The following is a 24,721-nucleotide window of genomic DNA, read 5'->3' on the forward strand; positions in this document are numbered from 1 at the left end:
TAATCCTTATTAAAATAATTCTAGCATAGTCGGGAAGCTGCTTACAAGAAAAGTCAGAAGTGGATTGTTGTTGTTCAGTCCCTAAGTTGTGTCCAACTCTTTGTGACCCCATGGACTGTAGGGTGTCAGGTTCCTTCTGGCCATTGTAGTGGTTTCTATTCCTCCAGGAGCTTGTGGACAGGCTGTCAGAGTTGCTCTTACGTGCTCACCCCTGTCTCTAGAGGCTCCATGGAAGGGGCATGACCCCCAGCATGGGAGAGCCTTGCTTAATTCACAAGGCAGCTCAGCCAGACCCAACTCACTGGAGCCCTTGGTCCAGAACGTTCTCCTGGGTTTACCCGCAGAAGAACAAGGGGAATCAGACAGGACAAAATTTGCTGCCTCCAGAATTAAAAGCAAATAAAACCGAAGTCTTTTATTAATATATCTTCATTAGAATGTACCTTCTGAATGCAAGGATTGTCATCTTTTTTTTTTTTTTCCCTTCTTCTTCTTTTATATCCCCTCAGTTTCTAAAATTATTTCTAGCATGTAGTAGGGGCTCAAAAAATATTTTTCTTGAATAAAGGTCACATTTAGAATCTACATATTTCGTCCCAATTTTCTACACCTTTCCATTCATAACTTAGACTGAATATTCATGTTCAGAGTATTTGTAGCCCTGTGTATCTTGAGTCATATGAGTAGTTGGCCTATAAGCTATAGGAGGCCAGAGACCATGCATTGTTCTTCTGGGTACCCCAGTGCATGACCCCACAGTTGGTACAGACTCTTTAGGTGTCAGTCTTCACAGTCAGATTAATCACAGCATATCCTTCCCAAACAGAAACTCTGGGACCCAAGGAGCAAAGGCCACCCCTGGAATGCTACTGTTTTGAAAGTAGAGTAAGTAGTTGGAAAGGCCCAGACTGCTGATCATGTTAGGCAGCAAGGATAAGGTGCCATTTTGGGATTATAATCGAAATGTTAGCACACCATGCATCAGCTCCAGGAATGTTTCAATGATTCATTAATCACTTAGGAACATAAAAATGAAAGACTTAAAGCAGCCATATTTATTAAGGTTAGTTCCTCTGTAAAAGGGAGCCTTATAATTCATAAATTTTGTCTAAACACTCATAAAGGAATTCACACTAAGGCTCATGCTCCAGCTATCTTTCCTTTACAGACTGAGAAATAATTTACCATCATGTATATGTAAATAGCGATGAGTCAACCATTGGTTAAAAACAAGAAGGCTATAGAGGATTTCAGTTTACCAGTACTTGATTTCTTTATTTTGGCAGAGGTTTCTCAGGCGCTTTCTTCCTCTTTCTGCTCTGAGTCACCTTTTAATAACAAACAAGGAAAAGGGTCCTGAGGCTGTTTGCTGATAGAAAAGGCTATGAAAATCCTCTCAATCTGTATTTCGGGTGCAGTTTAAATGACTTATTGTAAATGGAGTTTTATGAACTAACAATTCTAATAGACAGTCTCACTGTTCTTCAGAAAGACAGTTGTTTTCCTGCCACTGTCTATGCAGTGTGGCTTGTATATATTTATGACTTAGAGTCATGTTTTGGCCTGTGAAGCGCAAAAACCTCTCTGCAGCCAAGTGTTGTCAGTGCTAATACATGCCCTTTACATCCCACATTCCTTAATTGCTTCAGAAGCCTTGCCTGATAGGTGAGCGGTCCTCACACCCTGATGAGAGGGGGAAGGTCATTGGCTCATCTGCACAGAAGTTTGGATTGTGCTTCCACGTGAAGTGGCAGAAGCCCTGGCAAGCCAGCCGAGAGAGCCCTTGGAGGCACAGGGAGCCAGAGTCTAGCCCGGAGGCCACTCTTGTGGCTGCTGGGTGTTTTCCCCCTGAGTCTGTCAAGAGCCGGAAATGTGACCGACCTTGTCAGGGTGGTGGCTGAGACTTCCCGGCCAGGTAAGAAAATAACCTGCGTTTCCTTCATCTAGGACATTTCCACCACCTGCCACCCGCCAAAAAGAACGGTCATTCTTCTCGCATCCAGAGTCAGTGGTGTGTGGGGAGCCAGTCCTGATCCTCAACCTGTGCTTTATCTCTTGGGACAGGTGAGTGTCCTCACAGACCAAGTGGAAGCCCAGGGAGAGAAGATTCGGGACCTGGAAGTGTGTCTGGAAGGGCACCAGGTGAAACTCAATGCTGCCGAAGAGATGCTTCAGCAGGTACGGGCGGGTGAGGCCCAGGGCCTTGGGTCCTGCCGCTGCTCATGTGGGTGAGCCCCTTTCTGGGTCCAGCTTGAAGAGCTCCCTGCTTCCTTTCCAGTCCTGCCTGCAGGGACGGTTGGACGCCCAGCTTGCGGTGTTTACACAGCAGGTGAAACCAGAGGGGGAGGGCGGGGAAGGGCAGGCCTGAGAGGAATAACCTGTCGGGCTGGTTCCACAGATCCCCAAGGTACTTTCTCCAGGCCTGGTTTAGTGAGGAGCTCTCGGCTGGCAATTCCCCCTCATCTTATCACGCCAACCACATGGGACACGTTGGCTAACTCCTCGTGACCAAGTAGCCCACGGTCCTGGCACAGCCCTGCTACCGCCTTTGCCCTATGAGTGGCATCTGGGGTTTCTGAAAGTCAGTGAGCTTATTTTGCGCCTCTTTCCACCCTCACTCTTCCCCTACTTGCTCTGTGTGCCTTTCTTTGATAAAATTGACCACATTATTACATAAATAATATTTTAATATAGTTTAATATGTATCAAAATGAAAAAAAAAATTAGCTGTTCTTTTACCATTCAAAAAGATCTCTTAAATGTCTTCTTGTTTCTCATTGGTCCTTTTAGCTATGTGTACATATGATATACAAAACATATTTGTACCAGAGATATGATTTAGTTCTCAGATTTTCTATGCTTAACATCATAGAGGGAGTGTTTTTTTTTTCCATTTTTAAATGTTGCTGTTGTTGTCTTTACTATCACTTAAAGATTTTTTTTTGGTAAAAATATTATAGTTAATTGACTTCCTGAACAATCTGACCCCATTGTAAATAATGAGCAACAATTTTTAGGAAGAGGTGTTGAATTTTTGTCAAGTGTTTTTAGAATCTGTTGAGATGCTAATTAGAAGTTGTATTTTATGAACTAATGTGATATATCTAGTTAATAGGTTTCCTTAACTTGCATTATTTTTGCATTTCAGTTATTTTGAAAAATAAACCATTACTGAAGTTTATGTGTGTATACTTTGTAGCTCTTGGTATAGTACCTGGCACATAAAATGTGCTCACTAGTTACTTAAAGAATGAAAGTCTTTATTTTAAAATGAGTGGGTTCAATTAGAAGACTGCTTATAATCCTTTCCCCCAAGTTCTAACTTTTTTTTTTTACTGGTCAGCATAAAATTCAAATTATTTCTCTACAGAATAGTAATGAACACAGGCTTTGACTATAACGTCTGGTCTCAGGATAAGTGTCTTATTTCCCAGGTATTAGCTTTGAGTGCATTTGAGGAACTTTAAAAAAAAATAATCAGTATTTTTATGCAAATGTCTTTGTAGAAACCAGTTCCAACAGCTCTGAAACTGTTTTTAGTTTATCCTTTCACTGCTGATTAATAAGTTACCATGTTCTTGGCTTCATTTGATTTTCTGTTTAAATTGTGTGCCATTTCTCTTGCTCATCATATTCCCTGGAAATCTGAATAGCAATAGGAGTTCTTTTTATTTTTAAAAGCTGAATCTTCCTTTTGAAGACTCAGGAAAAAAAAAAATAGCCTGGTGGAAAAATCTCAAATAGCAGAAAAGCATTTTCACAGGAGTGCATGGGACAACCCACTAGATTATATTTTCGAGAAGGCAGAAGGTGCAGTTCTGGGACGAGCACCAGGGAGGAAGATGACGGAATGCTGTTTAAAAAAAAAAAAAGAACCTAGACAGACGTAGACCAGGAAAACTTGCGTGTGGAAAGGAGCGTGTCAGAAAAATGGCAAAAGGCTGATGCTTCAGGAAAGTCGTGCCTGGTGAGCAACCAGTCACATAATCAGAGGTCACAACATGGTCCATTGTGGTACCTGAGCTCTCTGACCACCGTCCTTCTGCTCTTCCAGGGCCCCCCTACGCCCCTCTCATGACAACGTTTCTGCTTCCTTGTTGAGTCTCTGTACCAAGAAGTTCAATGTTGGCTCCCAGCCCCACCTCAGGGAGGTTGCCTTGTCCTCCTAAGCATTATCCCATAGACTGGATTTTAGATGTTTAAAAAAAATTGTTGTTTTTCATTTTTGGCTGTGCTGGGTCTTCATTGGTGCACAAGGGCTTTCTCTGGTTGCAGTGAACAGAGGCTACTCACTAGCTGTGGTGCTCAGGCTCCGCGTGCTGGTGGCCTCTCTCGTTGCACAGCACAGGCTCTAGGGTGCAGACTCAGTAGTTGTGGTGCACAGGCTTAGTTGCCCTGTGGCATGTGGAATCTTCCCAGACCAGGGATCAAACCCTTGTCCCCTGCATTAGCAGGCAGATTCTTATCCACTGGACCACCAGAGAAGTTCGGATTTTAGACTTTCTAAAAAACTTGTAAGTTCAACTACCCCTTTCATCGTGTTTATATTCTAAATCTTCTTTCTTGTGTGCTGTGGGTGAGGTGGCAGTCATGTGGTTTGCATGTACCATAGGTGGATGTCTTGGCTTGGTAGATTTTAGAGGGTAGTAGGTCTTATTTGCTCCCTCTGGGGCTGAAAGATCTTCCTGAACTTAACCAAGTTATTTTTACGTCCATAACTTTGACCATGTTCTCTCAGCCTTCAAGGGTAAAATGAAAGCAGTGTGCTACTGCACTCCTCTCCTGGAGGATTCTGAGTTCAGTTCTTATGGGGCCTCTGAGGCATCGCTCCCACTCATGTTTGCTGGGCTTGGTGGTGCCTGAACTGGAGATGGTTGGGTTGCCAGCTCTAAGTCCCACGTTGAATGTTCTGCATGTGCTAACGCTTCTCGGAAATCTGCTTGATGCTGTTTGAAAAGATGCTAATTCTTGCACCACAGTGCTGATGTAATGCCATCTATAGCTTGGAGTGTGTACATAAGTGTCCTCTTAATTGGGGACAGGCAGAGACTTGCTTGATCTGACTGTGATATCTTGGGCCCCGGGCTCATGGTAGAAGCAGGCATGACTCATGTCATTGAGGCAGAAAATGGACACAAACAATTGCCTCTTTCTGCCAGCCCTCAAGACCAATCTTGCCTGAGCCAACCTGGCCTCCTGTTAAAGGCCCAGGAGCTCTGAAGGAGCATGGGGCTGCTGACTGCACAGGGACACTGCTTCCCTTGGGGATGCGTTCCTAGCAGCCCTGCCCTTTGCACACATCCTGTCTGAAGTGGCAGCTGACCGCCCATGGATGCCCAGTATAGCTAGATATTCTAGTTTTCACAAGAAGCTGGGAATTCACATATAAGGATTTAAAGATTGGTCTTTCTATTTTAACATCTTACTGACCAGAGATATATTAATATGTCTTTTGTTACCTGAATGCTATTGACTCCAGTGTTTCAATATTATTCACTAACATAACAAATCAGCTGCAACAGGTATTAGTGTCTGTAAAAATTCCCAATAATGTGTTAAAAAAAAAAAATTGGCAACCAATTTAATGGCAACCAATGGGAAAAAGAAAAAAAGTTTGAAACACACAATATTTACCATCAGGCTAAACCTGGCCCATGGACCTCTGATCTTGATTCCAGACTTGGCCCCTTGGGCCAGCTGGAAGACCACTGTTGAGGCAGGGTAGACTTAAGGAAACTCATACTCAACCACGTAACCCAAACCCCGTGCATCCATGGGCTCCAAACCCCACTGTGCTGTCTCTCCCCACAACTGTTCTCCTGACCAATGTCAGCTTCCCTCCAGGACCCCAAGAGAGAGGAAGTTAGTTTCACACCCGACTTGTGAGCCAAGGACCCCCTCAGCCTGGTTTGGCCTGCCCCCTCTCCTAAGTGCTGATCTCTTTGTTGTTGTTCAGTCACTAAGTTGTGTCTAGTTCCTTATGACCCCATAAACTGCAGCATGCCAGGCTTCCTTGTCCTTTATTATCTCCCAGAGTTTCCTCAAACTCATGTCCATTGAGTCGCTGATGCCATCCAATCATCTCATCCTCTGTTATCCCCTTCTCCTGCGCTCAATCTTTCCTAGCATCAGGGTCTTTTCCAATGAGTCAGCTCTTCCCATCAGGTGGCCAAAGTATTGGAGCTTCAGCTTCAGCATCAGTCCTTCCAGTGAATATTCAGGGTTGATTTCCTTTAAGATTGACTAGTTTGATCTCCTTGCTGTCCAGAGACTCTCTCCAGCACCACAAATTGAAAGTATCAAATTTTCATCGCTCAACCTCCTTTATGGTCCAACTCACATCTGTACATGACTACTGATGTCTTAGCTCTCATCTGTTTTCTTCTACACACTTAACCATCTGGTCTCCAGAAAGGGAGAGCATGAAGACCTATAGGGATAGACAGGTGAACCAGGACCAAACAGAATCAGCACAGAGACAGGGCTACGTGAGATACACATAGATTATGGATACGTTTGAGGGCAAAATACTTCTTATCTGTAGTCTGTTGCAGAACATAGGGTGGGAACAGAGCATCCATAAGTACCCCTTAGGACTGACTGTGGTAACACCTACTCTGGTATGGTCTCTGGCTCACTGAGCATGTCTAGATTCCCCAGGGAACCTTCCTCATTAGGAAGAGACATTTCCCAGGAAATGTACAAGTGGGTCTTGTACAACTGGTCTGAATATGGAGCCCACAGGGCTGAAATTTGCCCCTTGGTTCCTTAAGCAGGTCATGAAGTCCCTGGTGGCTTTTTCTAGAGCAGCCTCCGTTGGTTCTCTGGGAGGTTCCTCTGCCTCTGATTGCTGACCCTTCTCCAGAGGGTGATGATTTCAGGGAAGAAGCCAGTGCATTCAGTGGAGAAGAGCTTTCATACAGAGCTGGCAGCCAAAGGGAGTACTTTCCAGAGACTGGCCGTCAGCAGATGTAATCAATGTCAAGAACAGAAGCCATGTTTCGTGCCAAGGAGAAGAAAGGATAAGGAATCTGAGGTGGGAGGAGGAAAGGCTGCTGAGCTCCTTGGAAGACACAGTCCAGCTTTGGAGAAACTGGGAAGGACCCCTGGCTCTATTTCAGTCCTCCTACCTGACCTGGAGCTCCAGGCATCAGGTAACCTCATTTGTGTTGGCTGCCTTTTAGGTGAGGTGTGTGCTATGCTTAGTCACCTAGTCATGTCCAACTCTTTGCGACCCCACGGACTGTAGCCCTCCAGGCTCCCATGTCCATGGGGATTCTCCAGGCAAGAATACTGGAGTGGGTTGCCATGCAACTGATTTAAATGGAATTTAACCCAGGGATCGAACCCAGGTTTCCTGCAGGTGGGAATCTGCAGGCAGATTCTCTACCCTGTGAGCCACCAGGGAAGGTGACGGGTGGAGAATGACAAATGGAGGGGATTTGGAGTCTGCAGACATGACTTTGTACAGATTTAACACTTGAGATTGATCTGGATAAGTCAGTGAACCTATGTTCTTATTTATAGAGAATGAGGATGACAGTGTGGACTCTGCTCTGTCCACCTCTTAGAGCTGTAGTACAGTTCTTCCAGTTTTGTAAAAACTGGACCATCGCATAACGGCCAGGAGAGTGCAGGACCTAGGCTCAGCTCCAGCCCCTGAGTCGAGTGAGGGACCAGTGTGCCCAGATGTGTGAACACAGCAAAGCGTCGTCAGCACCCAGTTCATAAATTCCTAAAGAGCACCTTAAGGAAGGTATTTCTGCCTCAGAAAGGACATTAAACAGAGCTATGCACATGCTCCTGTGGAACACAAATCTGTCCAGGGAGACAAGGGCACTTGAGTCATGAGTGAAGAAAACAGGGATTTGCCAGTTATTCCCTAAAACTCCCCATGGGAGATTCATGAGGCAGATAACTGCTTTCCTCAGGTTTATCTCATTTGCTGTTGAATTTCCAGACCACAATGCGAAGTAGGTGCTTTGTCCCTTTTTACAGATAAAGTAGAGGGTCTGAGGTTCAGGGAGATGATTTAGTGGGGACTGAGTCAAATCCAGCTTGAGTACGAGCCCCTCTCCCTGAAAGAGACTTCCCGGCAAGGCCTCGGCCTCTTACCTCAAAGGGCAAAGGGACACATTTTTCCTTTCAAGTCTTTCTGTGGCCCATACTCTCATTCTGGTTTCAGGTTGCCAGTCTGGCTACAGCCCTCCATCATTGGCCAGTAACTCCCTGGGTCAGGTTCCACACTTAAAGATGGAGGTAATTGCTTCAAGATGTGGCCCTTTAAGGAGAGCCTAGTTGAAAGGCAAGCTCTTTTTATCAGCCCCACTCAGACTCTGAGCTTTGGAAAAAGGAAATGACCGTTTGCTCTGAGAGGGAAGCTTTTTTTTTTTTTTTTTTCATCTCCAAAAAGGGAGATGTATTTGCCCTTCTGGAAGAGATTACTGATCGTGGTGAAGTGAGGGGGGTGGGTGATAATTTTATTTATTGGTTTTCTTCCTAAAGTTTCATTATCCAGTTTCATGGCCCTTCATAGAAAGAAACACAAACCACCCTCGTCTCATACCACCCTCTATTTATCCCCTGCCTTCTCTCATTTATACAGGCAGCCTTGAAACAATCAGAACAGACGTTATGAAACCGTTGCCTCTCATCTCCAGCCCCCTGCCTGCTCATACTGCCCCCACCCCCACACATTATAGTAGCTGTGTGGTTGGGATAGATCCCAGCAGGATCCCACCCCGTGGGGCTGAGTAGGTGCCCAACCTTCTAGACAAAGAGGCTGAATCCAGAAATCACTCCAGTCTTGGGGATGGGCGCTCAGGATCCAAGAATGTCATTCTTAAAGGATAACCAGGATAAAAGAAGCTAGCAAATGACAGGAAAAAGAAAAAAAGAAAGGTCAGGGGAATGGAAAGGGAGGATGGGGTTATACTGATGAGAGGATTCAGGGTGAGTCAGTGAGTTGAGAGCTGAGAAGTGGAAGTGTGGGCATTGGTCCCCGGAGCCAGGACAGTTTCTGTGTTCTGCCCGCTGAAGGCAGAAGCCACGTTACAGGCATGCAGATTCTTGAAAAGTAACAGGAAGATGAGGAAGAGGCGGCAAGAGTAGATTATTCTGTTCAGGGCTTGGCTGAGAGAGGAAGAAGGGAGTGGAGAGAGAAAGAGAGCCAGTGTTCACACTCACACCACACACAGAGTATGCCTGCCCAGTCCAAGAGCTAGGGAGCTGATGGTGGTCGCTGGAGGGGAAGGAGGTCAAGAGGGAAGGTTCTTTCAAATGTCAGAAATTTGATCATGTTTATAGCCTGAGGGATGGAAGCTGATGGTGAGGGAGAGATTAAATGCCTGTCAGATCGGATGATTAATGGCCCTACCCTAGAGTAGCCCAGACTTGGTGGGAACTTCCTCTAAGGCAGTACAGAGGTGAGGGAGGGCCCAGGTCCCTGTGAGCAGGCTTCACTCTGCTCTACCAGCTAGAGGGAGAAACGGGACTAGGACTCAGAACAAAGCCCAGCGCTACTACTGATTAACCAGGGAGTAACCTGAGTCTTCATTCAAGCTGAGTGAGGATGGCTTGGAGGACTGTTCAGCCACAGGAAGGTGGGTCAGGTGGGGCAGTTCAGAAGAAAACTCTGGAATCTATGTATCTTTTAACATATGCTTTTACTGTGCAACCTGAAGACTTACTGGGCTCGGGAGCAGTTCTTTTTTTTTTTTTTTAATTGAAAGATGATTGCTTTACAGAATCTTGTTGTTTTCTGTCAAACTCGGGAACAGTTCTTAAGATGGTAGAACCTCACAGAGGTTCTGACGGTTGCATTCAGTCGTGTCAGGCTAGCCTCAGAAAGGAGGTGTGGGCTTGCTTTCTCTTAGACATGATTCAAGAGAGACAAATAAGGGATGATTCCAGGAAACTTTGAAACAGAAGGATGTAAGTTCAATGACTGATCAGATGATCTTTAAAAATCTTTTCAGTAAATATGAGGAGAGGTTATTTGAGGAGAAGAGGGGAATAGGGTGGGGTTTAGAGCTCAAAGAGAATGGAAAAGATTTGGAACAATCTCTGAAAGAAACCAGCCAGAGATGAATACAAGTTTTGCCAGGCAGTGTTGGAACATCAGCTGTAATTAGATAGAGTAAATTTGTGTGGAAACAAATTGGCATCATTAAGTGACTTTTACCAGCAGTTCTCAGGCCGTGGGGAGTAGAAACATAGGCAAAAGTCTTTGAGGTTTGGCACGGACTGGGCACTGGTGAAGCAAACACACTTCAGACCTAGGGGCAAGAATGAGTTGGAGAAATGGTACAATGGAAATGATAAGCCTTAAGGTATACGGCGGCTGTGGAGGCAAATACTGCATAAAGGAAGTTGATAAACTAGGAAAATAGGGAGTTATTAAGTAACTGGTAGCCGCAGAAGTTGAAATTAAAGATGTTTTGAGTAAGTAAAAGTGCTAGTTGAAAGGTCAGAGGATTGTGGCTAGAGGAGAGAATTTCAGAGTTGAAGATTTTAGAAGCAAAACACATACATTCTGGATCAAGATGAGGGTCAGGTAGTAGATGGTAAAGAATCCGCCTGCAATGCAGGAGACCCAGGTTCAGTCCCTGGGTTGGGAAGATCTGCAGGAGAAAGGAATGGATACCCACTCCAGTATTCTTGCCTGGAGAATCCCAGGGACAGAGGAGCCTGGCGGGCTGTAGTCCATGAGGTTGTAGAGAGTCGTACATGACTGGGTGACTAAGCACACACATGGGAACTAGGATGGGGTCGTAGTACACAACAATGGCTGGAGACTGCTGGGCCTGGAGATGAGGAGGCGGAGCTGGGCTGGGATAAGACTGGCGAAGGCTGATTTTGAGTTCAGGGACTAGGATGGTACTTCTCAATATTAATGACAAAGACTGGGGTGATGATAATGAAAGGGGGAAGCACATGCTAATAGATGCAAGCTAGGAGATAGTAGGTAGAAGTTTTACTAACAGTAGGCTAAGTGAAATTAAGCAACTCCAGGTTTCTAATTAAGACGTTGGTGTGTCTAGTTGAAATGTCCACTTGGAAGGTTAGTATGACCAATCAGAGCCCTGGTATCATCAATTGGAATGCTATTGGAACTTTAATGCAACCAATTTGAACATTATCTTTGTCAACTTTAACATTGGTATGACCAGTTACAACCTGGCAGTTAAAACAGCCAGAGGGATTCTGGCAATAAAGGAAGCAGAGTAGATTCTTATCTTCAAGAGAGATGCCTTCTGAAGCTTTTTTGAATCCCACCTGTCTTGGTAGGATTGGGTCAAGATATTGTATATTGGGTCAATATCTAGGTCAGGATATTGTCTTATATCTTGACCACTAGACAATAGATGACTGCATAAATACCATCTTAAAAGACTCAAGTACTCCACAGGAGCTGTGTTTTTAACTCTCCTGTCCCTAGGCCTTGGCATCTGATAGTTGAACAAATGATTGAAGTCTCATGGAAGAAAATTTTCTCAGTTCTCAGCACTCCAAAGCAATTGTTACTATCCTATGGACTATGGATAGGATTATCCTATCCTATCCTGGAGTTCTAGAATCATCCCTTTTTCCTTTTGCACTCATTGTATTCAATTTGCACACATTGTACTCAATCTCTAGCTGTGAATAGAACTTTCAGTTCAGTTCAGTCGCTCAGTCATGTCTGACTCTTTGCGACCCCATGGACTGCAGCACACCAGGCATCCCTGTCCATCACCAACTCCCAGAGTTTACTCAAACTCATGTCCATCAGGTCGGTGATGCCATCCAACCATCTCATCCTCTGTCGTCCCCTTCTCCTGCCTTCAGTCTTTCCCATCATCAGGGTCTTTTCCAATGAGTCAGCTCTTCACATCAGGTGGCAAAAGTATTGGAGTTTCAGCTTCAGGATCAGTCCTTCAATGAATCTTCAGGACTGATTTCCTTTAGGATGGACTGGTTGGATCTTCTTGCACTCCAAGGGACTCTCAAGAGTCTTCTCCAACACCCCAGTTCAAAAGCATCAATATAGATAATATTGATCACCAATAAAGAATAGAACTTTAGGGTCTGAGTTTTATGCCAAAAATTACTCTGGCTTCATCTTCTTTCCTTACCTGCTTTAATTTTTACAACTTATTTTTTAACTTGAATTGTCTATTTGCAGATTGCCTCAAGTAGATGAAAGGACCAATAAATCTTGGGCCTGTTTCTTCATCTTGAAATAGGGGTGATAATGTTGACTGCTTAGTCCCTGGGTGGGGGTTTATTGAGATAGTATATGTAAAGCACCCAGCAGTGTTGAGCACAGAGGAGGTACTCAGTGAATCTGTGTCCACCCACCCCTGCTCTCAACACTGGGCTCCCTTATCTGGCTAACTCCTCATGACCAAGCAGCCCCACCTTTGCCCTGTAAGCCAGCTTCACATCTGGCTGGCTCAGGAAGAGCTGGCCTCCTCAGCCTAGTGAAAAGCTCATTTTGCTGAATTCTCTGGGTTCTAGATACTTACTCCCTCAGGTTAGCAAATGGACGGTTTGAAGCCTGGCTTTCAGCGATACTGACGGCCTTTGGCCTAGGAAATCATCTTGTCCAAGTTAAAATCTGTGTCTCATGTGGTTTGGTTTTATGAGTTGAAGACGGTTCAGAACACATGAAATTGTGGCTGTAGGGTCAGATTGTTGATATCACCATTCTTGTACTAGGGTTGGGTTGCTTAAGATGACACAGAAAGTTCAGACCATGGCAGGATGTCCTTTCCACCTGCTCACGTCAGGGGTTACCTTCCTAGGGCCTCTGAGGACCATATCATAATCTCCTTGCCCGGACTTGTGTGTCCAGTGTCTGTTGGGTGGCAGGATTTGGGATCTCGTGGAACATTGCCTTTTTGCCCATGGAGAAATGTTACCCCTGGACGACGGGACGTCCGCCTGGCTTTTGAGATCCTTCATAATTCCTAGTAGTGCTGAGCAGGTGTTTCACCTATCGCCTTTGTTTCTCATCTTATTTATGCTTATTAATGCATTAATGGCAGGTTGTTGTCTGCTACTATTTTAGGCTTGGCAGGACTACTGGGAAAGATACATATCACAGAAGATTATACTATAACTATTCAGTAAATAATAACCGAATATCTGCTTTATGTCCTAGCTCCCTTCTAGGTTCATTGCAGTGAGGTCTTACAGTGAGATGTGTGGAAGACTGGGCTGAATATTGAACTAAGCCCAGGAGATGATATGGAGACTTTGGTTTTGAAACATATATTATTAACATTAGCTTGTTTTTTGTTTGTTTATTTTGGTGCAAAGAATCTGCTGCCTTTGCTTTAAAAATAGACATGGAGAAATTTTGTTCTCTGAGCCAACCCATCTATTTTTCTCTAACCTGGAAATAATGAATAATGGTTTCTATGGACAAATGTGTTTTCTTGAGAAACGTAGCTCACATTGACTCTCAGAGCACAGAGGATAGGATCAGGAACTGTGCAATCCCTGAGTGACCCACCATCAACACAGGCCTGTCCCAGAGAGAAGTGTGACTCACATGTAACAGTTTCAATGTACAATGTAGAGACTGCCTTAAGTGCTATGAATGGAGTTACAGTTGTTCCTACTGCCATGGAGGTTTATGATTTTGAGATCTGTTTTTGCCTGCAGGAGCTACTAAGTCGTACATCTCTTGAGACCCAGAAGCTCAATTTGATGACCGAAGTGTCTGAGCTGAAGCTCAAGCTGGTGGGCATGGAGAAGGAACAGAAAGAGCAGGAGGAGAAGCAGAAAAAAGCAGAGGTGAGTGCGATAAACCACATTCTGGGGAGGACCCATACTACCCTAAACTCAGATCAGGGGAAGCTATCCTAGTGTGGCCTCAGGCCATCTGGTCAACCCCACGCCTGACAGCCACTGAGTGCCAGAAACATCTATACATCAGAGACCCAGTGATCTGTTAATACCAAGTTATCGGGTTTTGCTGTGGCTGCAGATTTCAGCAGTGCCCAAACCACCCCATTTTGGCTCTAGGCTTTATCCTCCCTCAGGCTGCTGGCAAGGATGGAAAGGAGCAGACAAGACTGAGAGGGACACAAGAGGTCTCCTGCGAGAGATGACCATGTGCTGGGATGGCCACTGTCATTGTTCATGGAGCCTGGAGACATTCTTTAATATGCATTTCAGTGACCCAGTTGTGGCCCCTAGATTTTGTGTTTCTTTTCTCCTGATGGCTCCTGTGGGTGAGCCTGTAAACAGGCTTTCTCTTAGAGAATGTTTTCCTGTGACTTGTTTTGGTTTATGTTTTCTCAGGCTTCATACGCCATTGACTGGAGCATGCCAGATAGTTTTTTTTTGTTTTTTTTTTTGATAAATGTTTTGAATAAAGTTCAGGCTCAGCTCAGAACAGTCTGCTTTAACTTAATATAACCACCTTCTGTGTGTTTCTACCCACAAGCCTCTCCTTTTGTATACTGTGCATTCTGAGATGTGGCATTGTGAGATGTGACAAGAAGAGCAGCCTTTAGGGTTAGAAATGCCTTGGCTCAATTAACTGACCTAACTGGTTAATACCTCTTTGAATTTCAGCAAGTTAACTACTTAATCTCTCTGAACTTCCATTTCTTTATCTGTAAAATGGGTAATTGTGTTATGAAATCAGAAAAAAAAATAACAAAAGTTAAGTCTCTATCGTATGATCTGGCATCCTTGCTTCCATTCAGGCATATCTAAAATCTAAAGATGGACATTGTTCCTTTCAATTAAGCACAAACATCATTGTCCTCTGAAACCTGGCACATTTGTGTTTACTGGGTAAATGCTGGCGATGGAGACACTGCTAATATGTGGGGCATATTCCTTGTGTTGCTTTTGAGAACATGCTCGTTAGTAAGAGGTATAGTTGCCAAAATAAAATTTATCTCCATTAAGCTGAGGACACCATCTTCCAGGGATTAAGAGTGCACGCTCTTGAATCAGATCTCTTGGCTGTAATCCAAGCTCAGCTACTCAGTAGCTCTGTGATCTTAGAAAAGTAATTGAACCCTGCCCCCGCAAACCTCTGTTTCTTCTTCTGTGAAATGGAGATTAGCAATACTTGCTATTTGCTCAGTTGTTCTGAGGAAGGAAGGACATCATGTGTATGTATAGTCCTTAGCATAGTGCTGGATAGCAAGCTTTTATTAGTTATTACTGATTGTGTTGTTGAGCATGCAAGAAATGGAAATGTAGACCTAGCTACATTATTGACCGACTGCAGAGTTCACACAGACTGAAAGCTTATCTGTGTGAAGTGTCAACTGAATAGACTATACTTCTTCAATGTTCAGAGAGAAGCAACTGGATTTTCTCCAGATGTAGAGTTCTTTTACCAATATTTCAAGACATGTGAATATACATTTAGGCTTGGGGGCGGAAGACTTAAAACCATAGAGACCAAAACCACGGAAGGAAGGAAGGAAAAGAAAGGGGGGGACTATTAAGTCACACAACTGGAACAGTCTAGGGTTTTAAAAGCTGATCTCACTAGATCCAGTTGGCTTCACCATGTCATTAGAAATCAGGTTTAATGTCTCATTTGGTTCTGTTCCATCCTTGTTCTTGGCTTCCCAGATGGCTCAGTGGTAAAGAATCCACCTGCCAATGCATGAGGCATAAGAGATGCCAGTTAGATCCCTGGGTTAGGAAGATTGCCTGGAGAAGGAAATGGCAACCTGCTCTAGTGTTCTTGCCTGGAAAATTCTGTGGACAGAGGAGCCTGGTGGGCTACAGTCCATGGTGTCGCAAAGAGTCAGACATGAGCATGCACGCACCAGCCTTATTCTCAGGAAGGCTCTCCCACGTGTGACGAAGGTGGCCAGAGGTAGCCTTAGAGCCTACTATAGTGGCATAGTGCATAGAGAGATTCTTTCAAAGGTTCCCCAGGATTGCATCTCATTGGGCTAATTTGGCTCAAGTGCTTTGTTCTGAACCAGTCACTGTAGTGGGTGTGGGCCCACATATGGGTGTGTGTGCGTGAGCCTTAGAGTCAGTTCATGGCAGCAGAATGCTGGGTTAGCACTGAGCTGGATCAGTTCAGCTCCTTTCTGGATAAGGAAGGGGAGCCCCCACTTCTAGGCCGAGTACCACTAATGCAGTCATTTTACTGTTTGCTTTATTTTTTCTTTTCTGAAGGATTATTTTTCAGTCTGAGTTTTTGTTTTTGTTTTCCATTAGGCTGTTCATGTATGGGGCACCATAAGCCCTAAGCCCCTGGCCTCAGTTCTACCAGATAACAGCCCTTCCCAGCTGCTAGTACAAGCATTAGGTTTCCTTCCATGTGGAGGAATTTTTTAGGCTGTTGAAACTTGTGAAATTCAGCGACCAGCCCCCTGACCTGAAACAACTTTCTCATTCTTGTAATTGAACAGGATCTTTGCTGGTATGTTGAGACCCAACACTCCTGTCTGTAACTCTCTGGAGCATCTGAGGCTCAGAGCCATGCGGAGGGCTGCTTAAGCTGCACTATTGTCCTGTGTGTGAAGGTGTTTGTTTTGTGTGAGATGTTTGGCCAGCTCAGGTCACTGAGGGCGTAGGAGCATGATTAAAGGGAATGTTGCTTCTCATCCTGTGCTGCTGCTGTTTTTCTAGTGAATGCACTTAGCTTAAGGTTCAGCTGATTGCTTACAGTTTGAAAGAGGCAAGACTTTTTTCTTTTTTTCTTTTGAGGTCTTTTGAGCCAGATCTGAACATACTTTCTCTGTGTAGCTCAGGATTTATCCTAAGCCAGTATCCTGCTGCCCTATAGTCAGTATCAAAGTGATTACAAATATTCATATATAAACCCGAGGACTTTGAGGTGTAGGTTTCCTGTTAGACGAATACAATCCTGACAGCCAGCTCACTCAGGAGTCACTGGTGACCCTTGTGAGACATGGGTGAATACTGGGTTTCCTGTTTACTGTACCTTTTCTTCTGAGCCTTTTGCAGTGGTTCTGGGTCATTTCAGGGGACCCGTGTTTGGGTCTGTTAGGTTTATGCCTGAAAAGTAGGATGATAGGAAAAGTGACCAGTGCGAAAAGTGATACCACAATTAGGAGGATGGGATATGAAAGAAAGCGATCCAGAGACAAAGGAAAACCTCTGGGTGGCGCACTTATCAAAGTCACGGCCCTTGGAGAGATCTTCCTTGGAGAAGGGCATCTGGCTTCCAGCACTGGGTATGCAGCGAGGCCTGCAGCTGCATCCCCTTCTGCGTGTAGTACCAAAGCAGCCTTCCAAAAGGGGACCAGGGGCCTGGCGTGTGCTGGGAAATGGAGTCAGCCCGATGGGTCAGGAATATCTCAAAGAGAACCAGAAGCAGTCTCTAGGATTTCCTGGCAGAAAATGGAATGTCTTGTAGCACAGATGCTGTTGTCATGCTTACTTTCTTCCTATGGGTGGGACTTTGGAAAGGAAGGGTTCTGATTTCTGAACTGGGGCAATCAGAATGATGGACTTGGAGTACAGAGCAAAGGCTGGGATCATTGTGTTTGCTCTGAGAGGTGCTAGCCTGACTTAGGAAAGTTTTACTATTCTTGTTTTTATTTTCTGTATTTTATTTTATTTACTCATTTTTATTTGTATAGGAATTATACTCCAACAACTCACATAAGTTAGTTCAGAAAGGTAATGCAGCAAAATCTCCTCTTCCATGGCCTTTCCCCGGCCAGCAGGCAGGCGCCAGTGTTGTCAGTTTGTTTTGTATGCTTCAGAGTTATCCTATGTATGGATGAGCAAATTTAGGTGGATTAATTATTTTCCTCATTTTTGCACAGATACACATTACTTTAGATCTTTCTCCTTTTTAATGAGCAGTCAGAGTTTGTTTCATATCAAGCACATTAAATTTTTTTTTCCTCATTTGTATTTATGTTTATATATTATTTCACTCTCTACCCTCATTTAGCCATTTCTCTCTTTTTGGGTGGACATTTGTTTCCAAGTGTTTGCTCTTATAAGTAATGCTGTTGTGAATAAATTTGTAAATGTGTGAAGATATTGAAGTGAAATTGAAGGGTCAAAGGGTACATGCATTTGACCTTTTGACAGGTGTGGAGGTGGTATTCCCACCCTGATGTGTCAGAGTGCCAGGATGGTCCTAAACTGAGCATGAAGTAAGAGGGAGAAAAACAGCTAAGTAAAACTGTGAACAAGTTTAACAGGTAGGGTAGCATAGGAAAGACTGATTATGGGAGCTGCCCAGTAGTCTCACACAGAAAAGTGCCATTAAAAAAAAGAAATTTGATGGTTAGCAAAGCAGGAGGAATAAATAAAATGAGCTGAGATTACAGAGCAGTGATTAGAACCTCATAAATGTCACCTGGACTTCATGACATGAGGCCTGAGAACGGAAACACTGCGACAAAAGGCTCCACCGAATGGGAGAGAGACAGACCTGTTGAGAGAAGAGATGGGCTGGCTCTGAAAATAAGGATTTTAAAGTACACTGAAGTGGCAGGCCTGAGGATGCACACACTGGAGAGCAGCACTGCCACATGGATAGGAGGTTGAGAGGAGAGTGTTCAGAATTGCTGGGCTGCACCACGTGGTTACAGGAAGCAGAGGAGGAAAATGGGTGCACTCCTAATACAGATCCCCAGACTGATGGAGGCAGACAAGGGACAGGATTGGGAGGGAGCGGCAATTTGGAGAGTTCCTAAAAAGACTACTCCAGGCTTCCCTAGTGGCTCAGACAGTAAAGAATCTGCCTGCAATGCAGGACAACCACATTCAGTCTCTAGGTTGGGAAGATTCCCTGGAGAAAGGAATGGCAGTGCACTCCAGCATTCTTGCCTGGGAAATCTCCTGAACAGAGGAGCCTGGCGGGCTACAGTCCACAGGGTTTCAAAGAGTCGGACACGACTGAGCGACTCACGCTTTTACCTTCAAAAGATTCCTTCAGCTAAACACCTAAGTATCGAAAGGCTGCTTTTTGTTTTTGTTTCTTCCCTACCCTCTTGTTTTTAGTTTCTGCCCTGAATGTAGATAAACCAGGAAACTCCCACTATGGCTGTAAAGCTAAAGCAAAGCTAGAAACTAGTTTATGAAGTAGAAGTGAAGAGTATCTTGGGAGTGAGTGGCCATTGCTATTTTGAGAATTCATGACAGTGGAGGAGGGGAAACTCACCATAGACTGCCATGCACTGTAGACTTTGGTAAAGCTTACCTTTGAAAGTTCAGACAAAGAGATGACTCAAAAATATTGAACTACTTAGAAATATAATTATTTCTGACTGTGTAACCTCACAAATAATACCAATAAAAAGGAGAAGCTTAGAGATGATACCTTGAGAGAAACTAGTTTTCAAAGGGGCTTGTACCAAAGGTCGAAAAGACAAATGAAAGTGCACCTGTATGAACAGTAATCAGGAAGGGCAAACCCCACTCAAAGGGCCAGTGCCGAGAGCAATAGGGAGGTTTCCTTTTAAAGTCACACGCCCAGCGAGAAGGTCAAAGAAAGAATGGGCTTGGTTCCGCTGATGCTTCTCACAGGTGCACAAGTGCTTGCTGTGAGTGAATTTTAAGGAATCTGAGAAATCAGTGAGTTGCTAAAAAAACTGGAAGTAACCATTTTTTACTCCTCCTCTTTTTTTCAAAATGGCAAAGAAAGAAGGGTTCTACAAAATTCATTCTGCTGAGTTTGAAGTCAACCCTGTGATGGTTTGTGAGAAGCTAGAAGACTAAGTAGGGGTCTGTGTCTCTTAAGAGTGAGTCATGTCTGTTGGGCCTCACTGGTTTCGCCAGGAGTACATCTTGCAGCATTAGGCCGGAAAATCCCCACTTTAGTGAGGCATCACATGTGGAAACGCTGCTTGGGATAAGTCTTGTGGATAAGATATAGGAATTTAGGATGAATGCCAAAATAGGCACCAGTTCAGTTGCTCAGTCGTGTTCGACTCTTTGCGACCCCATGGACTACAGCACACCAGGCCTCCCTGTCCATCACCAACTCCCAGAGTTCACTCAAACTCATGTCCATTGAGTTGGTGATGCCATCCAACCATCTCATCTTCTTTCGTCCCCTTTTCCCACTTTCAGTCTTTCCCAGCATCGGGGTCTTTTCAAATGAGTCAGTTCTTTACATCAGGTGGTCAAAGTATTGGAGCTTCAGCTTCAGCATCAGTTTTTCCAATGAATATTCAGTACTTATGTCCTTTAAGATGGACTGGTTGGGTGTCCTTGCTGTCCAAGGGACTCTCAAGAGTCTTCTCCAACACCACAGTTCAAAAGCATCAATTCTTCGGTGCTCAGCTTTCCAACTCTCACATCCATACATGACTACTGGAGAAACCATAGCTTTGACTAGACGGAGCTTTGTTGGCAAAGTAATGCCTCTGCTTTTTAATAAGCTATCTAGGTTGGTCATAACTTTTCTTCCAAGGAGCAAGCATCTTATTGGTACCCAAATGATAATGAACAGTGCCGTAAGATTCCTGCTAGGAAGATTTTTTTGTAGAGGGTCATGTCATCTGCTCTTAGTCCTCCTGCCTGGTGAGCATTTTTAGTCCATAATTTGGATGCTGAAATAGAAGGACTTGAAGTTGTGATGACAGGAAGCCAAATAAAAACTAAACGAGTCAGTTGACATTGGGATTCATGAAGACCCACAGGCTGGAGTCATGGATAGGTTGGCAGAAAAAGAGTAAAAGAGAGGCCAGAAGAACCTGAGTAGTTCAGAGTTGCTGAAGGTAAGGAGTAAACAGAGGGAGCCACACAGCTTGAGGACAGAGAACACGTGTGGATCTGACGAGGAGGCCGGTACTGACCCCTTGTGTGGTGGAGACAGAGCTCCAGCTCATTTGCCTGGAGACTGGAGGTGGGGATGAGGTGATGAAAATCAGGGTCAGTGGGTCTAGACCCCTCACTTGAGAGAGATACCAATGAAGGGAACAAGAGAAGAGTGAGGGCAGCAAAGTTCTTGAAACTTACATAAGCGAGAGAAGAACAGGTCTGATGACAGGCAGGGCCAGTGACTAGGAAAGACTAAAGGTTCTGGAAGAGTGACCAGTATGGGAAGCATGCCTGGGCTTTAGTTGTCAGTGCTCAATGTCACGTAGGTCTTCCCCATGTCCTGTGACCTTGAGATGTTTTTGATTGCTCTCCCAGTTTCTCTCCTTCATTCCTTACGGGTCAAGTACTTGGTGGCAAAAGGAGAAGCACTGGGGGAAAGTGAACTCCCATTTATTGAAGGCTCCTGTGTGCCAGGCACCATGCAAGCTGTTTACCAAAGTCAGCTGAGTCAAGGGCGGCCCACCTTCTGACGCTGATTCTGGGTGAAGACAGGGTGGGGCCATCTCCAGGCTGATTTAGGTGTGCTGGCTCCAGGGCAGAGTGGCCAGGAGGCCAGGGGCCCGCTTACAACAGCCATGCCTGCCCCTCAGCTCCCCAGGTTCAAGTGAAGTGGCTGGCATAGGGCCCAAGCCCAGTGTCCTCTCAGCCCCAAGCTGCCACCTGGACCCAACAAGGTTTAGCAGGGAGGAGCTTTTCCTTTTAAACAAAACACAATTTCTACTGGGGATGGAAAACGTTGCATGCCTGGGCAGGTACCAGGGGGCAGACCCCTCAGCACGGTGCTTAGAACATCAGTAAAGGTGGGCAGAAAGGGGCTAACCACTGTGATTGGCTGCCACCCTGACCACCCTGGGCTCTGTTTAGATCTATTGGCAGCCATCTCCTTCACTCTGCCCACAGTCTTCCCCAGCCTCTAGGGTATCTTGTTGATGTGAGCAGTACCGTCATCTACCATATCACCCAGTCCCTGACTCCTCGTCTCCTTTACGCTCACCCAGGTGAGGGGTCTAGAATGTGCCTACTTGACATCACTGAGACTCGTCCCATCTCTGACCTGACCCAGGCAGAATTAGTCCCTCCCCACTCTCTGAAAGCCCCGCCGTCTTCCTGGCATAGCACTTATAACCATTTGTGATTTTTATTTGTGTGTTTCTCCTCACTCACCCATGAGTGCCGCTGCTTACTGTGGCCTTGGGTCCCTGAAGAATGGCACTAAATGTCTGTGGAGTAGATAAAGAAAAGCCCAGTGGAGCTGCTAGTCCAAGAGATTCAGAACTAAGTAGGTATGAATTCTAAAAGTTGCAGTATTTTTCTGAAGTTGACATAAAAGGCCAAAATATTCTTGAGGCTTCAGAGGAGTCAGGTGTGGTGTTGGGCGTGAGGGAGTGCTTAGGGTTGGGGACCTGTGAACATGTGTGCTGTATGTCTCTGGTACTCAGGTGTTGGTATGTTTGGGGAAGGAGTTGGTGTGTGTAGAAGGGGTGTGTCCACATGTATGCCCATCTCTGCTGTTGCTGGACTCTGCATCTTGGACCCGGACAGGTAATGATGGCCCCCAGTATGGCACGAAGGCATTGCTGAGGGGGTTGTTCAAATTGCAAGACAGTCCTGCGGATGGGACAGGTGAGGGAAAACACTGCATCTTTTGGTTCCTGTGAAGAGAGCAGGTGGTCGTGGACAGTGACCCCCGGGTGCCCTGCTGCACACTTCCGTCCTTCTGTTCTGCTTTCCCAGGGAGTTCCGCGTGTGAGTGCAGACTGACGCTGAGTGCTTTTTTCTCCTCTCTCTTCCTTCCTACAGTCGGTTCTGAATGTGATCAGTGAGCTGCAGGAGCAGATGTGTAGGCTGCAGCTGGACATCCACAGGCAGATGCAAGAGCGCCTCTCTCTCAGTAGGGACTACCCTGAGGAGGTGGCGGCCGGCGACGGTGCGGCCCGGCCCCAGCCCTGCGGCCAGGACTGTGCCCACGGGGAGGGGTCACCTGTAGGCACCACACTTAAGTATATGGGCGCATGTGTGTGTGGGGCGTCTCATGGCGGAGGGACCGGGGTATCTCCTAACCAGAACCGTGTGCGCTAGCTTAACATGGATCTGCAGTCACCTCTGGGCAGAGCTTGGGACTCCCCTTGGGGGACGTGAGCTGAGCTCTGTGACACTCCCCCAGCAGCATCTGAGCAGGAGAGGCCAGCCCTCTGACTGGCGACTGCACTTATCTGCCTCAGGGCTGGGAGTGAGCTGTGTCAGGTGCCCCAAATGATGGGGCATTGGTATAAAAGGAAGCTTCAGGAGTTCCCGTCCCAGGTCTGACCAGCTCTTCCTCCTGGGCTGGGAGATTAAATGAAGTTTTGTCTCACGTGATTTCTTTTTTTTTTTTTAATTTAAGAAAAAAATAGCATCATGAAAGAATCCTTTCAAGTTTATACTTAAAGGGATTTATCCCCAGTGAGAAAATAGAACACAAGTTTCCGTATATTTGACAACTGTCATCGTCTCAGTTTCTGGGGGAAATTCTCCCACATGATCACGTTTGCGGGATCTCCCCACCTCTGGGCCTGTGGAGTGTATCTGACTGGGATTCTAGACTTGACCCCTCACACTGGTGTCACCAGTGTTTTGTGATGGCAGCTGCACAGCCATGATCCTGTGCCTCCAATGCTCCCTACTGAAGAGGACCGGGAAGGTCAAGGTCACGATAGCCACGTCTGTAGGAAGTTGCCGTGATGTTATATTCAACTATGAGACGTGTTGAAAAATCTCTACTCTGACTTGGGCATGAGAGGACAGGGCTCGGTGGGGAAGAAAATGAGAGTCAAGATGAGGTGCAGATTTGGAAAGGGGAGCTCTGACAGGGTGCTGGCCCCATGGAGAGCGGGTCACCCCAGAAAGACTTGTGAGAGAAATGAGAGTGGGCACCAGTGCTAATAGCTTATGATGGGCAACAAATAGTTGAGAAGGAAGAGGCTGGGCCCCAGAGGTCACCAAGCCTGGAGATGGTCCTGCTCGGTGTCCCCATAATGGCTGCTCCTCAGCAGTAACCTGCACACTTTGGGTTCTGCCATCAGCAGGCTTGGAATCCTCCTCAAGCACAGCTAGACTCAGAAAATGATCTTGGATCTGCTACAAGTCACAACAGGCCTTAAAGTCTAATGTTGCAGATCAAGGAGGCAATAATCTTAGCTTGGAAGACTGTTTTTTTTTAAGGGCAGCAACAAATGTTCACCTCATTTATAAAAAAAATCTTAGTAAAGATTTTTAGTAAAAAAAAAATTTTAGTTAAAAAAAAAATCTTAGTAAAACCTACACAGTTCAAGTGGAAGCGATGTCACTTTCCAGTGGATTGTCTCAGAATGCAAAGAGCTCCAGGCCAGTTAATAGATGGCTTGAGTTGCATGTGTTCATTCATCAAGAAATAATGCATACTTGACTATGTGCCAGAGGTTAGCAAAGCTCATGGAGTTCACAATATAGGAGGATAACTAGCCACTAGCAGTCACACCGGTAAATGTTTAATTGCAAATGATGTAAAAGATGATACAGATACCACAAGAGTATAGAAGGGAGATCTGAGGAAGTGTGGAGGTTGGGATAGCTTTGCTCAAGGCAGTCTGAAGGATGGGCAGGGATTAACCTGGCAGACAACTCCAGACTGAGGGAGCTGCAGGTGCAAGGGCCCAAGTCAGATGGAACTAACAAGTACAGGTGTGGCTGGAGTAGACCTGGGGAGAGCTAGTAATACAAGAGTCAGGGCGCAGGGTCAGGCCCAGCTGTGTTGGTCACGGGTTAAATTTCATGATCTTTGAAGAGCAGGGAAGGCCAAGATCAGACTTGTGCTTCAATCGTATTGTTCCCCTGGATGCCATGGGGCCAGGGGATTCAAGAAGGGCAAGACGACAAAGGACCAGCCAGCAGAGAGACTGTCCAGGCTGTC

General features: G+C 45.4%; 1 protein-coding gene across 6 annotated transcripts in view; it reads left to right on the top strand.

The window, feature by feature from the left end:
• The window catches only part of PPFIBP2 (PTPRF interacting protein, binding protein 2 (liprin beta 2)), a 158,991-nt gene that overhangs the window by 90,156 nt on the left and 44,114 nt on the right, over positions 1-24,721 (top strand). For 3 of the 6 annotated variants that reach the window (XM_010829275.1, XM_010829274.1, XM_010829276.1), the window contains 3 exons: positions 2,065-2,178; positions 13,654-13,785; positions 22,594-22,776. In XM_010829275.1, the coding sequence (XP_010827577.1) occupies positions 2,065-2,178; positions 13,654-13,785; positions 22,594-22,776 (429 nt within the window). The remainder of the gene's footprint in view (positions 1-2,064; positions 2,179-13,653; positions 13,786-22,593; positions 22,777-24,721) is intronic. The other 3 variants (XM_010829277.1, XM_010829278.1, XM_010829279.1) reach the window with 1 other exon arrangement.

The sequence above is a fragment of the Bison bison genome, unplaced genomic scaffold (genome assembly GCF_000754665.1).
Source record: "Bison bison bison isolate TAMUID 2011002044 unplaced genomic scaffold, Bison_UMD1.0 scf7180017864503, whole genome shotgun sequence".
NCBI classification, from domain to species: Eukaryota; Metazoa; Chordata; class Mammalia; order Artiodactyla; family Bovidae; genus Bison; species Bison bison.